This window comes from Lathamus discolor, chromosome 1, assembly GCF_037157495.1.
Source record: "Lathamus discolor isolate bLatDis1 chromosome 1, bLatDis1.hap1, whole genome shotgun sequence".
Taxonomy (NCBI): domain Eukaryota; kingdom Metazoa; phylum Chordata; class Aves; order Psittaciformes; family Psittacidae; genus Lathamus; species Lathamus discolor.
In genome coordinates, this window is record NC_088884.1 from 16908017 (window position 1) to 16924728 (window position 16712).

A 16712-nucleotide genomic window follows, 5' to 3' on the forward strand; every position below is an offset into this window, starting at 1 on the left:
AAAAAGAAACAGTTACTATTTTTATGGTGAAATATTCTTGGAGAAATTGAACATAAAACATTTTAATTAGATAAAAACAAGTCAGTCGATGTACAGAAAAATTCTTCCTTAAATAGAAGTTCCAACATGATCTCTTACCTTCCTCTGACTTACTCACAGGACAAACTCCAGGAATAGTACTATCTTTTTATTTCACCCTACCTAAAGTTTTCTCCCCTATTTACAGCTAGACTCCTAGAGAATGAAATAGTCACATATTGTCTAAACATGAACTAACACTTCTTTTTTTTCCTGATGTTTAGACATCCTTTTTCACTGTTTCCACACAAGGGAGTTTCATCTTAGTGGAATTTGCAGATGACTTCAACAGTACTCATTTTCAATATTTAGACACCGAACTATGAATTCCACTATGTTCTAAGCCTAAAGTACAGGAAACTATTCCTCTAGAACTGCAATGTCTAATATGTGTGCATGGATGCACTGTTCTTCATAAAGGAAAGAGAAGCCCAGCCTACAGCAGCTGGGGGGCTTGTGTATCAGAGCAAAGTCAGAGCACTGCGAGTCCTGCCCTGATCTCCTTTGGTGACATACAATTTCCCCAAGTGTAGGTGCTTAACTCAGTCTCTAGAGATTGTCTGATATCCTCTGCAAATATTTTTGCTTCCCATCACCTAGAGAGATACAGCCTCTCACTTGGGTGCTTCAGCAAATAAGGTGTGAAGACTGGATTTTCACTGTTGTTTTTTTTCATCATCTGCCTCCTTCCTTGTCTGTTTTGCGCTGTAATTCTTAGAGACAACATAGAGTGTGCAGGTTACATGTACAACTTTAGAATAAAAACTAGTAGCAGGAGATGATACATAAAGAAGTTAATCACAATAAGCAAGTATTTTGAAAGTCTAAAGTTGCAAAAATTAATTTCAAGGAAGGAATCTCTGTGGTTGGCTGCGTTTGCAGACAGAGTTCAATTTGATTACCCTGTAAGTTGCTGATCTAGAAGAAGAGCAGAGACAAGGTAGCTAATGTATTTTATTTTTGTATTCCTCATACATTCCATTTAATTAGGTGGAAGATGAACATATACTCACTGAGATTATGGTTATCCTTTTTTTGTCTCTCCTTTGCCATTGCTCGTGTATCTGCTTCTGACAGAAAATAACATTTATTAAAACAGTCCTGAAGCTGCACTTCCAGTATTTTCACATTTTCAAAATGGCCTCTTGTCACAAAGATCAGCTTTCTAGTCTTTTTACTTCATTACTCTTTTTATTATTATACAAGATCATAAGCTAATCTATATTCTACCAGTAGTAAATTTTGAGTAAGTCTGGCAGGTTAAGGATTTTCTACTGCACATTTTTTATTTAAGAATATAGAAATGACATGGTGGGGTATTTTTTTCCAATTTACTGTATTTTTCATCAGGGTAAAACTTACAAAACACTAATGTGAATATGAATTTGTATATCCCATAATGCAAGAGTTAATCAGATTTGTAAGATATTGAACAAACTTACTGTTTCCACTGAGCGACACTAATAAACTGTACATGGTTGTTAGCATTCTTTGGATTAATTGAATGTAACTTTTAAAGTTGTTAATCCATTAATATAGATTTACCTTGAATAGCTTTATTGTAAGGTTTTAAAAGAACCATTTGTTCTACCCTGGAACAAATTTAATGGATGATAATTTATTTATACCATTGATCAGGAGCCAAATATGGAAGAATCCACTATGTTTCCCAAAATAATTAGGTTTATTAGAAGCATGAAGTTCATAACAATCAGGGAACAAACATGTTTTCTGAATTGCTAAAGAGAGCAGAATAAATCGTTTCTCTTCGGTCTTTGTTATTTTCCTTAAACGAAAATACAAACTGCAAAATTCTCAGGAATTCAGTTATGAACATATATTTCGTAGGTAAGATTTATTCAGCTTTTAAGAGACACGCCATCTCTTCTGCGATTATAAAATACTAAAATCTCAGAGCTCTTTTACCTGTGAGTTCCCTTTTTACTGGTAGATTAGCTGGGCAAGCATTTGTGAGACCCATATTAGCTGGTGCCATTCCCTGGTCACTGTTATATATATCCAAAATGCTGCTAGATAGCTTGAGGAGTAAGGGGAGGAAAGAAAAAAATATTACAATAAGTTAAGAACTTGAAAGATTTAAAAAACATAAATACACAGAGCAAACTTCTTTGAATATGAGTCGTGTTATTTAGAAGGAGCTGTGTATATGTGTCAAAAGGGAAAGTTTATCTTTATGTAGTATTAAGTAAAATTGAAAACGAAGGGTCACAGTCTGCCACTGTTACATAAGCAGCTTTCTAAGTGCCATTTCTGTGGGTTTCAGATACAGAGGGATGGCAGGATATGGCCCCTAGTGTCTATCTTTCGATTACTTCTGTACCTTATTTTCCAATAACAGGATTAGCACAAATGCACTTCAAACATTAATTAGGATGAAAGTGAAAATAACCTTGCTGGTTTTGACCTACTCACCAATGAATTTTTAACCACAACACTAAACTCTGAATTGCTACTTCACAGTGCCTGGTTTAGCAGTACGAAGATTCAGTGACCCAGTTAGTTGTAATAGTTAAAATCAGAGTGGACAGAGTATCAAAGAAACTGCTTTAAAGAAAGAAATCGTGCTGTTGTTAGGATAGACCAGATAACCTAATAGTTTTATGATCCATAATATGTAAGATCATGTATACCATTACCTTCCCAAATGTAATATAACATTATTTAAATAAACCTATAGAATGTTCTTAAAGGGAAGTAGGGCTGAAGTATGTGTCAATTGATTCCAGATAATTACCCAAATATTACTTTTACTTGAATAATTTTACATATCTGAAATAACTGTAAAATTCATAAAAGTTCAGTAAAAAACAACAGTTCAGGCTTTGCACAGTTTCTATGACCATATAAACAAACTTTCAGCATTGACCATTGTCTTATATATTTCTGTATTTTCATGTGCAAACAGCTGTATAAAGGAGTCCAAATGAAGATTCACACAAAAAAATTTTGCATTCTTATTGCCTTCTAAGGCAATAAAAGCAACACATCTTTTTCATTTTATCATGCACATAATGTTTGTGCTGAAAAATTTTCTTTTGCAGCCACCACACAAGGGCAGAGAAAGTGAGTTTGGTGACACCTGGCCAAGAAAAAATAAAAAGGAAGAAAAAGTGATAAAAATTGTGGATAAGAATACTGATATGAAACAGCATTTTCTTTAAGAAAATTGTTTTTCGTAGACAAGAAAACATGTTTTTACAGATATGCTCTGCGCCCATGGATCCTGAAATACCTTGGAATTTTTCAGACAGGTCGCTGAAACACCACCCATAGTTCTGCTGGGAATCAGCTTTTTTCAGACTCTGATTATAATTTTACTAAATTATCTGAGAACCCAGATTGTTTTAAATTCTCCCAGTTGTATAAACTACAATGAACTGAAGCAATCATGATTCTTTTTTTAATGCATACAAGTAACATTAATTTTTAAGGTAGAGGTTTATTACCTAAGAGAGCTGTCAATTCTTAAATACCTTTAGAAATCACAACACCAAGTCAGTTTTGAAAACCTGCTTACATATTTGATCTCTCAATGAAAATACTTTTAAAAAGAATGTTTGGAATTCAGTTGAGTATTACTCAAGAACAAGCTATGTTTAATATGTAGGATTTGAATTCTAAGCGCATTCTCACATTAAGCACCTTAGTTTCATTCCAGAGTGGTAAACTGACAAGTAATACTGAATTCACTGCAGCTTTACCTTTGCATTTTCTTTCTTCCAAGCATAGTACAACTACAAGACTGAACTCATATGAGCTCTAGACACATATTTAATTATTTCCTACATTCATGCAAATGAATGGGGCTTATTGAAACGACATGAAAACAGGATAATATAAAAAATGGAGAGTCAATGTGATCCTGCACTTATTCCAGTGGACTTTGGGTAAGGTTGTAATATGGATTAGGCTACTGGTTTTGTGAAATGCCAGGAAATGTCAACCACTGAGAATAATATATCCTACTAAATAATCTAATGAATGTAAAATGCATATCTGCCATATTTTACATATTTTACTCAGCTGTGTACATGATTTTAATAACTTGCATGAAACTGGTGGCAATCTCTTTAATGTATAAGAATTTCAATGCCAATAATGAAAAAAAACTTCAAAATTTTGAACCACCGTTTGACAAGCACAAGATACATCAACGATTACCTCTAATTTTCAAGCAGTAATTCATTCACAGAACATCCACAGAATGGTTAGAGTTGAAAAGGACCTTAAGATCATCTAGTTCCAACCCAAATGCGATGGGCAGGGACACCTCACACTGGACCCTGTCACTCAAGACGCTGTCCAGCCTGGCCTTGAACATTGCCAAGGATGGAGAATTTACCACTTATTTGGGCAACCTGTTCCAGTGCCTCACCACCCTCACAGCACAGAGCTTCTTCCTTATATCTAACTTGAAATTCAACTTTTTCCTTGAAATATTGTTAGATTTCTATCGTCTATTAATGAAGGTGTGAATTCAAATGATAAGGCCCAAATCCAGGAGAAAAGGTCATGAATTAGCTGGCAATGAAAAAATAATACCAACACATCTGAAAGTTCAGAAGTGTATAAGGGCTCGAAGGAGGGTGAGTAAACTCAACTTAAAACCACAATAGACATTTCAGCTGAATTTCTTACATAGCTGATGAATTTACTTCTGTCTAACTCATATGCGATTGTCTGGAGTGATAAGATTTCATAAGCCTCCTTCCATCGCAAAACTGCTGTGGCAGTGTTATCCAGAGCTGCAAGAAAGAGTCTGTCCGTGGTCTATGTCTGACTGCGCTAATACTTCCGTTGAGCATCAAAAATCATGAAATATTTTCCTAAAAGTCCTATATCATTTTTCTTTCACACAGATGTCTCCAGCATTTTTTCCGCTGATCATTTGGCAATTTTTATCAGTCATTAGGAAAGCAGAGTCATAACTCCATGTGGAGATGGTGAAAATGAAACCCAAATCCAAGTCATTAATCTACTGATGTCTACAATCCTACAACCTCACTAATTAAAATATTCACATAAGTGTTAATCCAGAAGGGATAGGCAAGAAAGGAGAGGCAGTGAGGAACCCCGTTATGTGAGGGAGTGTTTTGATTGTCTAGAGCTTAATAGTGGTGACTGTAGTGTTGAGTATTTATGAATGAGAATAACGGAGAAGGCCAACAAGGCAGATATTATGATCGGAATCTGTTACAGACCACGTAATCAGGATGAAAAAGCAGACAAAATATTCCATAAGCAGCTGAAAGAAGTCTCCTGGAGTGTGTGGAAGATAACTTCCTGACAGAGCTATTGATGGAGTCAACTAAGGAAGGACCTGTTATTTATGAACAGAGAAGGAATTGTGAGTGCTGTGGAGTTTGGAGGCTGTCTTGGGCACAGTGATCATGAGATGATAGCTTTTTCAACTCTTGGAGAAGTAAGGAAGAGGGTCAGCAGAACTGTTATCTTGAACTTCTGGAGGGCAGATTTTGGCCTGTTTAGGAGACTGGTTGACAGAGTCCCTTGGGAGGCAATGTTGAAGGGCAGAGGAGCCCAGGATTCTAATCACTAAGAGGATCAAAACCAGCATCATTCTGTCATGCCATTAAGGAGAAATTTGATCTAATGTTAACTGTCCTAAATTATTCTCCAGAACTTGGACATCAGAGAATAACCCTATGCAACAGCTCTGTCACAGACTGACTGCAAAATTCTCGCTCATGTCCCTATCTTGAAAGCATTAATTTCTTAAGTGTCAGAATCACAGGTATGACTAGTAGAACTGGTTTTAATAATCCATAGTTAAGATACTTTTGGGGAATAAAGAATGGTTTGACTCTCCTTAAGCCTTTCATCATCTCAGTCAGAGTGCTAAAGGATTGGAAAACAGAATAAACAAATTTACTCAGCTAGCCATAAAAAGGACACACACACAAAAAGATTCTATTATTGATACCTTTATCCCTTCCAGGTCTAGGTTTGCTGTCTCCCTTCAGCATTTGTCTGCATGATTCTGTTCAAAGAAGTTGTGCTGATCAAGTACTTTCTTCTGTGTATTTAGCAGAAATCTCAGGTATATTGTAGTGGCCACTATGATGGATAAGTGGCTTCCTTATGGGTAGAGCGGACCCACTGGTGATCTCCATTTGACACACTGTCCTCATTCTCAGTTAGCCAGCATAGCATTTTCACACTTACAGTAGGGCAAAGTGGGTATAAAGCACCAATAAATTAGACTACCTTGACAGCCACTTCTTTCCTACAGCTATGGTGACACATTGAAATACCTGCTGTGAATTAGAGCACAAGGAATAACTGTCAATGTCAGGATTCAGGATCAGAAGAAGAAATAGGAGGTGATTAATCTGACCTGTCTTGGACTCTTAGGGTGAAGTGAAGTCAATCACCTGCATCTTCTTAACTCTAAAGAAAGACTGGTGTGACTGTTGCAGCGTTTCTCCTGTATGTACCTCCTCATGACACCTCACTGTGCTCTGAATGTGAAAATTTGCAAATACACTCTTATTTTAAAAATCACATAAGAACAAAGCAAACCAGACTGGATTGTTCTTGGAAAATATTCACATTTCTGATTATGGGAGAGTTTTAAAAATAAAAAAGATATCAAAGTACTTTGTAGAAACTGAATTTGCCCTGCATTGATGTCAAGGATGGAAGATCCCAAGGAATTTCCTTGCTAGTGTTACTGAACACTGAGAACAATCTTAAAATAAAAATTGTCCAATTTTGATACAACATTAGGACAGATACTTTTTTTGTCTGTTATAGCAGGAAGCTTTTTTAGAAATACAGACATCTGGGAAATAAATAATTCTGAAAGTATAAAATTAAACTATATAGCATAATATATTATATAAAGGGTGTATCAAAGTTCATCTAGTTGTTTGGACATGGCATATAGACCATAATGCAATGTATTTCTTACAATGTCATGTAAGCAGGGATAGTTTTTGCAGCATTCAGGCTTCAAATAGCTTCCAGTTCTACATTACAAGATAAATAAGTACACTGACATAATCTTACAAAAGTCTGATGCAATAGTACCAAAAGTACAATTTATTTGCAGTTTGTGATTATATCATATGTGTACAATGATGATATTGCAAGTACACAGAACTGTCATACCTGATGAACCCCAAAGCATATTAAAACTCCAGATGATTGCACTATGTCAAAAGCATGTTCTTGCTTTCAATTTAGAGATATGGAAATATTTAGGTATGAAAAGTTCCAGGAAACAATCTATTTATCCTGCAGGTGTCATGAGCTGTATTAGTTCACACCTGTGTTGTTCTGAGAAGTCCTGGTAAGTCACATAATTTCCAGCCTTTCCGTTCATGATACTCATATTTATGTATGTGTGTCTGAGAATGTAGATGCAACTGGCTCAGAAGGGGTGAGGGCACACATATTAAAAATAGCAGTATAAAATTAGCCTTTTTTTTTTTCTAGTTCTAAAATACAGCTAGCTTTGGACAAAAGATTAACAACCTTTAACAGTGAATGGTTAAATGGGAATAACCAGTGACAATGTGGTACAGGAAGAGAATAATACCATATCTAATTAAAACTGCAAGGAGAATTAAAGAAAGCAGACTGTAATTAACAAAGTTAGCATTTGGCAAGGACACTGGGGTTAACGTCCCTTCTTTTGTATAAACTGTCATGGGATCTTCAATGCCTGTGTGCAGAGACTGGAACATGAGAATTTTCATTCATGGGGCTCAGTCCGGAAAGATGCTCAACTTAGAACTTAGGCCAATTATAAATGACAACTTCAGCTGAAGTACCTGAGCAAGTACCTGGCTTGAGATCAGCAGCATCTCACAAGAGCCTGTGCCCGTGTGCTTGCTGGCAGTTTCCAAGACAAGTACTATAAAGGTCTCATACAGAGAAGCTTATTATATTCAGTACTTGGGTCTGAACTGCTATGCAGGCAGCATTGTTCAGAAAATATTAAGGGTTTGTTACCTGCATGGATGTTTAGCAATGGACAGCTGTGATCACATAGCGTGGCAGCTATTGGTAAATATGTAATTTCAAGGAACACTTAAACCAAACAGCATTTCTATATCTTCCAGGAATGAAAGGGAAAGATTCTTAATATGGTAATAAAATATTTGGATACAGGTTATCTGTGCCTGTTCACCTTTAGTTCCTAGACATCTCTACGTCACAATAGTGTCACTTACATGATCACATACTATATTTTGCCATTTTGGCTAATCTTCTCATGCCATGTTTGTCTTATAGTAACATTCAAGTCTGTAAGGATCATGGCTTTATCCCTGTCAATGTTGCACAGCCAGAAAATAACACCCTACCCCTCTTCCTAAGTCAGCTAGATTTTATTTAATTTAAAAATTTTGCTGAACATGGAAATATGCCCAGTCTGGAAAACAGTTCTTCAATATTGTGTTCATTTAACATGTCATCGCATAATCCACTTCATAAACCAATCGTGCTCTGTCTAAAATCAGTTAGATTTCACATCTCCAATATTTTTATTTGGAGTATGTTCCAAAAGTGGAACAATTGCAACTTATTGTTAAAAAACTTTCTTTTTATTGCCATTCCCAGACAAATTTTATTTTATATAGCTCGTTGTTTAATATCCCCATGTGATTATTTTGAGTGACCATAGCTAGCTTAAGGCCTTGGTTTGCAAGTTGAACTGGCAATGCCTCTTTAGCCAGACTTCCCATGCTATGATGTGTCCTAATGGGCCTTTCTAACTTTCCTGCTTCGAGGTAGTTTTACTGAAGAGTGGACACCTTTATTTGTCTACAGCATTCTAAAAGTTTCGTATCCAGTAAATTCCGTAGTGTATATTTCCTTCTGTCTCTTGGAAATCTCTCTCTTGATGGATCCTAAGATGATATTTCTCTCCTTTTTGTAGTCCCATCATTTTGACGGCTTATAGTCATCCTCTGAGCAACTAATGTAACCAGATCTTTCTCTGTCATTTCCAGTTAATGAGCTCTCAGCTTACTGCAGACATTCCTGTTATTACTATTTAAATGAATGACCTTGCACTCAGTACTATTACATTCCTTCCATTTATACTATTCTGTCATCACATTCATCCTTCCTCTATGGTATCCTCCTTTGTATTGGCAATAGTTTCTACTTTTGCTACCTCTGTAAATTTCATGAGCATAAACGTTTTTTGTTGGGTTTTCTTTTGTATCAAGGTCACTAATGAAAATGTTAAACAAACTGAGGCTGATTGATTCTTGGAGCATTTCATTAATAACTTCTCTTTTAACAAAATCTTTATCATCTCTTTAGCTTACCCCTTAACCTGAAAAAGAGCCTTCTTCAGATCTTTCTATGTAATCTGCATTGCATTTTACTAATACACATTCATAAAAGAAGGCTACAACCAACAAACCCTGGATATGCAGGACTAGCTCAAAAGACTAATTCCAGTAGCAAACAGCTCTCCATACATCCAAAAGGATATCATTCATTATGGAATTGATGGAGGGTATGTACTTTTTTAAAGATCAGACACCTGGCATGTTCTAGTTGCCTAAAATGGTTAAACCCTAGACCAGCAAGAGGTTTTTACCAAAGGCATCTGGACTGTCCTGACAGATCAAAATAATTCATCAGCTAGTCTGCTTTCCCTTGAGGGACCTGGGACAGGCAGCAGGATGGACTGTCATAGAATCATAGATTAGTTAGGGCTGGAAAGAACCTTAAGATCATCTAGTTCCAATTGCCCTGCCGTAGGCAGGGACACCTCACACTAAACCATGTCACCCAAGGCTCTGTCCAATCTGGCCTTTAACATTGTCAGGGATGGGGCAGCCACAACTTCATAGGGTAACCTGTTCCAGTGCCTCACCACCCTCAAGGTAAAGAACTCCTTCCTTATATCTAACCTGAACTTCCCCTGTTTAATTTTAAACCCATTACCCCTTTTCCTATCTGCTAGCTGTCTTGTTAGTGGAGGCTTATTTCCAGCTATCATTTGTCCCAGAGTCTTGTTTCCTCACAGTCACATTCACAAACCTTAGTGTTTGTATTCACAAACCTCAGTGATCAGAAGGATCAAGACACGCCCCTCCCTGAAAATACACAGGTCAGGACCAGGTTGATGCTAGCAGAGATTTACATTCTGCCCAGGTCAGAAAAGCCAATGAAGAAGGCAAGTGGGAAGCAAACTGCAGGAATAGTCCAGCTAACAGAAACTTCCTTTGCTACCATCTTTTCCAGGGTTAGTAACTGCAAACATGCAACTCACCAAGGCGTCTACATGCTTATATTTCCTGCAGTAATAGAAGTAAGGCATATATCCAGAGCAGTTTTGCAGAACAGACAGTTCTGAGAATCACTTGCACTATTACACATGATCAGATTGCCTGGACTGCACCTACAGACTTGGCAAACTGAAATGGCAGGGAAGCATAGCACATGCTGCTCTATTTATCACAAGAAGAAACTATGTAGTTACCTAACTTGAAAGGTTGAGCACTCTATCTGCAAGAGAAAATTTGTTTCAGTGCTTTGTAAAAATTAGTACTTGTTCAGACTGCATCTGGAATGAAGTGTTCTCGTGTGAATTTTTAAACAATACTTTATCCTTTCTCACTCGTAAATATATCCCACTTAAATCATGTTCTCATGAGCCTAACTGATAGTATCACTTCCAACAACAGTTTTGTAAAATTAGGGTGCTTTTCCTTCTTAGCCACAAAAAGTGTTAGCACCCATCCATTTCAATATAGTTCTTGCTTATTTGTTTTAGTTAAAAATTCAAAGCAGGGGTTTTACAAAGTTTTCACACTATTATTGCACAGATTTCCAAAGGTAGAAAACTAAACTTGTAACTGTGTCCACAGTTCCTTTTAAAAATCAAATACAGAACATAGAAACCACATACTTCATTTCTTGTCATTCCTTTCCTGCTTGTTCATGACAGGCTAAAAAAAAACCACTTCTTTTAGTCTCTGAAGTTTGCAAATTAACTTCAAAACGGGAACCAAATCTGGCCAAATAGTAATTTCATCAATAAGTGTATGATATCCCAGTCACTGTAAATCCATTTTCTAAACAGTAATATCTGATATGCTGGGTGTTTCTATTTTTTGACAATGGGAAAACAGGCATAATTCTTGTATCTTCAATGTGTGCTTCAATAAACTGGTGACTTTTCATCTAATTCAAAGGTATTGCAGACAGGATCTTGTGGCTCAATACTAGTCGTACTCAGAAGACAGGTTCAATCTCTGGCTTTGCTTTGCAACTTGCTTGAAGAAAGTTAAACGTAAGTGATGATATCCTTTTTCTTTGTAAGTGTGTGTTTACACTGTCAACTGCCAAAAACGTTGTAGCATACTGGTTTTAGAGAACAGGAATAACCCATTCACAGCTAAATGTTTTAGGTCCTTTTCTAGTTGCAATACAAAATGCTTCTATTTGAAAATAAGTGTTCTATAGTAATAACCAATACCCAAATGTTCCAGTTCCTTTTTTTATTATCTAAAGAGAGCGGCAGAAAAGCAAATGCTTCCCTTTTCAGACTTGTTTTCCTTTGAAAAAATTGTATCTCTTTCTATATTTATCTTTAACATGGTTCATAACTACGCATTCCTCAACCAAAGACTTAATGTTCAAATATATTATATTACATATTATATATTATGCATGAAAATGGTTCATTTTTTATCTTCAAATAATGATCATCAAGCTGGTTCATTATTCATCAGAGAAAAATGAACTCTGTTCATATTCCCAGTAAAAGTACATTCCTGCCCTGATCATATACACAGAATTCCATTGTCCAGATAAATGTCTGATCAAATATGACCAAGCAAAGGAATTTTCTGGAGAATCAGCCTTTTGCAGGCCAGTTCTGTTCCTTCAGTTGTCTTCTCTTAATTGTGTATTTTAACTGTTCTTGGCTTTGCTGGCTACAACACTAACAACAGGCACAAACCAGAAGTGATGCTGTGATACTGTCATCCAGCTTGCAGATGGAAATCAAACATCACAAGAGTACTGCCCTACTAACCTTCAGGGTCTGAAACCCAAAGATGACAATTAAACCACAGCTCTGATAGCTGTTTTACTAAGATTATTTCACTAGTAGCACCAGCTAATGCACTAATTTGTGGTTCCATCCAACTTCTATTTCTCTGGCTACCATATGTAAATGCATATATCAAATCATTCAAATTCTTCCTGTAAAAACAATGAACAAACATCAGCAAAAAAAAACACAAGAAAAATCAAAAATAGAGGCTGAGGGGCAAATGAAAACCAGGGGGATTTGCAAGATTAGAATATGGGTCATTTTCTGTGAAATATAGATGATAACATCTCTATTACCAGTATTTATATCATATCTTCATACATTTCACATATCACCTAAGCATCTGAATACGCTGTAGTGTACTGATTTCTGTGATGTACTGTGTTCAGGTAGATTAACTTGCACCATGCAGAGTTTCATTTTGGTTGGAATTCCTTCTCTAATGATTGATTTTAGATATATTCCCAAGTGTTTATTTCTAGTGTAAATATAAATGCATAGTTAACTACTCCATAAACTATGTACACATATAACGAAGGTCATAAATGGCCTTGGTTAATGGAGAAGGAGGGGTTAAAAAAAAAAAAAAAAGTCTTTTTATTTTTCAGGAGGTTTTTTTTTTTTTCTCAAAACGGTCATTAAGAAATCTTTGTATTTTCTGCAAGTTAGCTTTATGTCGGAGTAAGAATCTTGACTGTGCCTGGAGAATGATGTAAGTGCCACTGTTGTTGCCCTGAGCAAAGAAGTCTTCTATTTACCCTATGTAAATGCCATTGATAGAAATTAATCAAGTTTAGCTCCAGAAGCAACCATAACCTGTACTCTACAGACCCCAAGGAGTTTAATGTAGCCTTCTTTATTATCTGTCATCTACTAAGGACTTCAGGTCTTGTATTGCGTTATTGTATGCAGACAACAGGAGACATGAAGTAAAGGCTGTGCAGCAGGGCTTTATGTTAAGACTGTCTGATGGCCACAAACAGCAGGAATGTGCTTGCAGATCCTGCTGCACAGGGACTTAGAATTAACGAGAAGTACATATTAGGAGAATTAGAAACTTCTTTTATGTATCTTTTTCTCTTATCTCTATTCAATGTGTGTTAAGCTCTAAGATAAAGACCTTGTTTGCAAGAGGTGCTTACATACAAACAACTGTAAAGTAATACTTCCATTTAGGTCTATTTACTTTTCTAAAAGGGAAAACTGAAGTGGAATAAGGAACTTTTCCTTCATTTCATAGTTAAGAAAAAATTTACTCCAGTTGCTTGAAGCTTGAATCTTAGGCTCCCTTCAGCCACAGAGGTTTAACCCCAAAACAGAGAAAAGTCATAAGACATAGTGATTTTGCAGTGTTAGAGACAGAGCTGAGCTAGTTGAGCATTTTGCACAGCTTTTGAGTGCTGCAGCAATGTAAAAGTGGACCACAGTTATTCTGACCCAAAGTATTGTATTCTCTATGCTGTAAAGACCTTTTCTACAGAAGGAGGTAAATCACAAACACACCCAATCTATTTGGAGTACTTAGAGCACACAAGATAGCTGTACTCTGCCCCTTTCATCCTCAAACTATTGTATTGTGCGAAATACTGAAAACAAACACTCATCTGACATCTGCATGACATTCAAAACAGCAGTGGCAGTGATAGCAAAAGACACCTCCAGCTGCAGAAAACAAGCCTGAGAAGTTCTCAGTTTGTGCATTTCATTTTTAGTTCTCTGTAACTAGAAGACACAATCTCCTATCTAGCACCTTTATACTATTGAAGAAAGACAAAGAAAATTTTTGCTCACCAGTTTTATTTTTGAGGAGTCTATTATTTCCTCAATAGCTACCGACTGTTCCTTCTCCTTCATTTTTCTTTTTCATTAAACTTAGAAAGGATATCAGGGAGTGCTAGGCAGAAGTTATATACTTAGGTGAACTTTGATTCTTCGTTGGACTTTAAGACTAATCTAGTGTAGAATGTGATTGACAAAGCATTTTCACTGATGTTGTGCAGTCTTTTCCAGTTACCCAACCTAAGCAAATGAGGTTGTTAATGTTTACTCTAGCCGTTTCTCTAAAATGGTTTTGAACTTTAGCAGATTTTATAAACTTTAAAGCTTGCCAAATGACATCGGTATTCACTAAATAAAAAATACTCATGTTTATGCAGTAGTGGGCTACCCAGATCAGCAGTGCTATATCCACCTCTAATAGAAACCTGGTTTTACTTCATGACTGAATAATTACAGCAATTATTGAACAAAATACATTGAAGGATACCTACTTAAATTTCTTTTTTCTGTATGATTTCTGGGAATGGGTCAGACAGCAGTTTTTGTCATGCACCAGATACTAATCATCAGTATTTGACAAATAATTAATACAAATGCAAATTATTAATCCCATGATGAGAAACTGTGACCTCAAAGACCTTGTAATAGCAGTGAGACTTCACAGGCAGAGTGCACTGTGCTTTTATCAATAAACAGCTTCTCCATAAAATCAAATTTGGAGTTAACAGGTTTAATCAGGACTTTATACCAGCTGTAGTTAACAAAATCAAATCATGAAATTTAGAGAAGGAAAGCATCTACCCTGTCCCGTCCTGATCTAACCTCACATTCATTCCTGTACAACACAAGATTTCTCCAAATGCCAAAGGAGCTCAGCAAATACAAGTGAGCCACAGGGCAAGTGAGGATTTTCTCCATAAGCTGTTTTCCTGAAAGAGTGACAGAAGTGGAGCAATCCCAACTGACAAGACTCCAAAGCAGACTGGAAGCAGACCATAGCTCCCAATTTAATGAAATAGGGAGCTATGAATGAAAAAAATGAAGTAATGAAAATGCAGCAGTGACGCCTCACAGGATCCTTTAACAGGTGACTTACTGAAGGCAATGCCTTCACACAGCACTGCTTTACCCACTCTGCCACCATTCCTCATGCCTGGCTGCAACCCCAGCTCAGCCCTGCTGCCTAAAGGCTAGAATAAAACCCCACCTTTCAGCATGCCCAGGTGCTTTTGCTTCTTCTCCCTGTTAGCAATGTAATTCTTCTTTTCCCAGGATATAAATACTACGTACATCAAGTCAGATTCAAAGGAGGACTGAAGAAATTTGGTTAGCTCCACAGATAGGAGAAGTTCTCAACAACAGATTCATTGCCTGTGGCAGCTCTGAGTCTCTGAGGTGATGTGAACTTCAAAACACCAATGATACCGCAATGATTTCAGTATGCAGTTTGAGCTGGAACCATTGGAGGAATTTATGGTTTCAAATTTTTAGGTATTTTTTACTCTTAAAGGAAAGAATCATTTTGGAAATTATTCTGGGGAATTTTTCTAAAATTAATTTGCTTTAACAGATATTTGCTCCAGCTTTGTCTAGGACTACCAAGGCTATTCTATTCCCTGAGTAAGAATTATTCATATATAAAAATAAAATCTGTGTTTTCTATTGGACAGAAGCCACTGCTTTCAGGAAACATTCCCATTGTCAAGCTCATTGAATGGGATAATCAAATCAAATATTTCTCAAATATAACAAATAAATCAACATAGAAACATTCTTTCCTGAGCTCTGTTTAGGGCTTCACACATTAAAAACTCAGTGAAAAGGTTCTCCTTGGAGAAGCTTTCCATTTTCTCCCAAGCAATCTGGAAGGAAATGCTCCATTTTGTTTAGTCATTCCGTATGAAGACAGGCTGAGGAAGTTGGGGCTGTTCAGCCTGGAGAAGAGAAGGCTGTGTGGAGACCTCATAGCAGCCTTCCAGTACCTGAAGGGGGCCTATAGGGATGCTGGGGAGGGTCTCTTCGTCAGGGACTGTAGTGACAGGACAAGCGGTAACGGGTTAAAACTTAAACAGGGGAAGTTTAAATTGGATATAAGGAGGAAATTCTTTCCTGTTAGGGTGGTGAGACACTGGAATGGGTTGCCCAGGGAGGTTGTGAGTGCTCCATCCCTGGCGGTGTTCAAGGCCAGGTTGGATGAAGCCTTGTGTGGGATGGTTTAGTGTGAGGTGTCCCTGCCCATGGCAGGGGGGTTGGAACTAGATGATCTTGAGGTCCTTTCCAACCCTAACTATTCTATGATTCTATCTAGTATTCCAGCAACAGTGAGCCCAACTGACTCACCAGTTGTACCACTGTTGGTGACCTGAAGTCCAGTTTTATGGTAGTGCTCTGCCACAAGCACCACCAGCCGTCTAATTGCTACAGAGCAATCTCCCCAGGCTTCTTCAAGAATACTTCGGAAAGCTCTTGTTTTCTGGTGAACTAGGGAAAAGAAAAAGCCCCCAAAAACTTAGGATCCTTGGAAATGTTCACAAAATTAGATCATTTTCTTTCTGGTCCTGCCCAGCATGGTTCCAGAGAAGCCCCTGCCCTTGCAGAACATTAATATCTTCTCATGTTATTCTCATTCCAAGCCAGTCAATCTCCTAATCCTTTTGATGTTTCAGTGGACTGCATGTCAAGTAGAGGACATTATCCCAGCAGCTGTACAGTGATTATCTGGGTTACCACAGTTATTTCTGAATGAATGTACTGGTAAAATGCCAAAAGTTTTCATAGAGATCAC

The 16712-nt window shown here is 37.0% G+C and overlaps 1 protein-coding gene across 1 annotated transcript in view; it reads right to left on the reverse strand.

Annotated features, from left to right (window-relative positions):
* Positions 1-16712, reverse strand: part of TFEC (transcription factor EC) — a 48519-nt gene that overhangs the window by 13761 nt on the left and 18046 nt on the right. The window contains exons 4-5 of the mRNA XM_065698357.1: positions 2005-2116; positions 1092-1148 (exon numbers count right to left, since the gene is read on the reverse strand). Coding sequence (XP_065554429.1) covers positions 1092-1148; positions 2005-2116 — 169 coding nt within the window. The remainder of the gene's footprint in view (positions 1-1091; positions 1149-2004; positions 2117-16712) is intronic.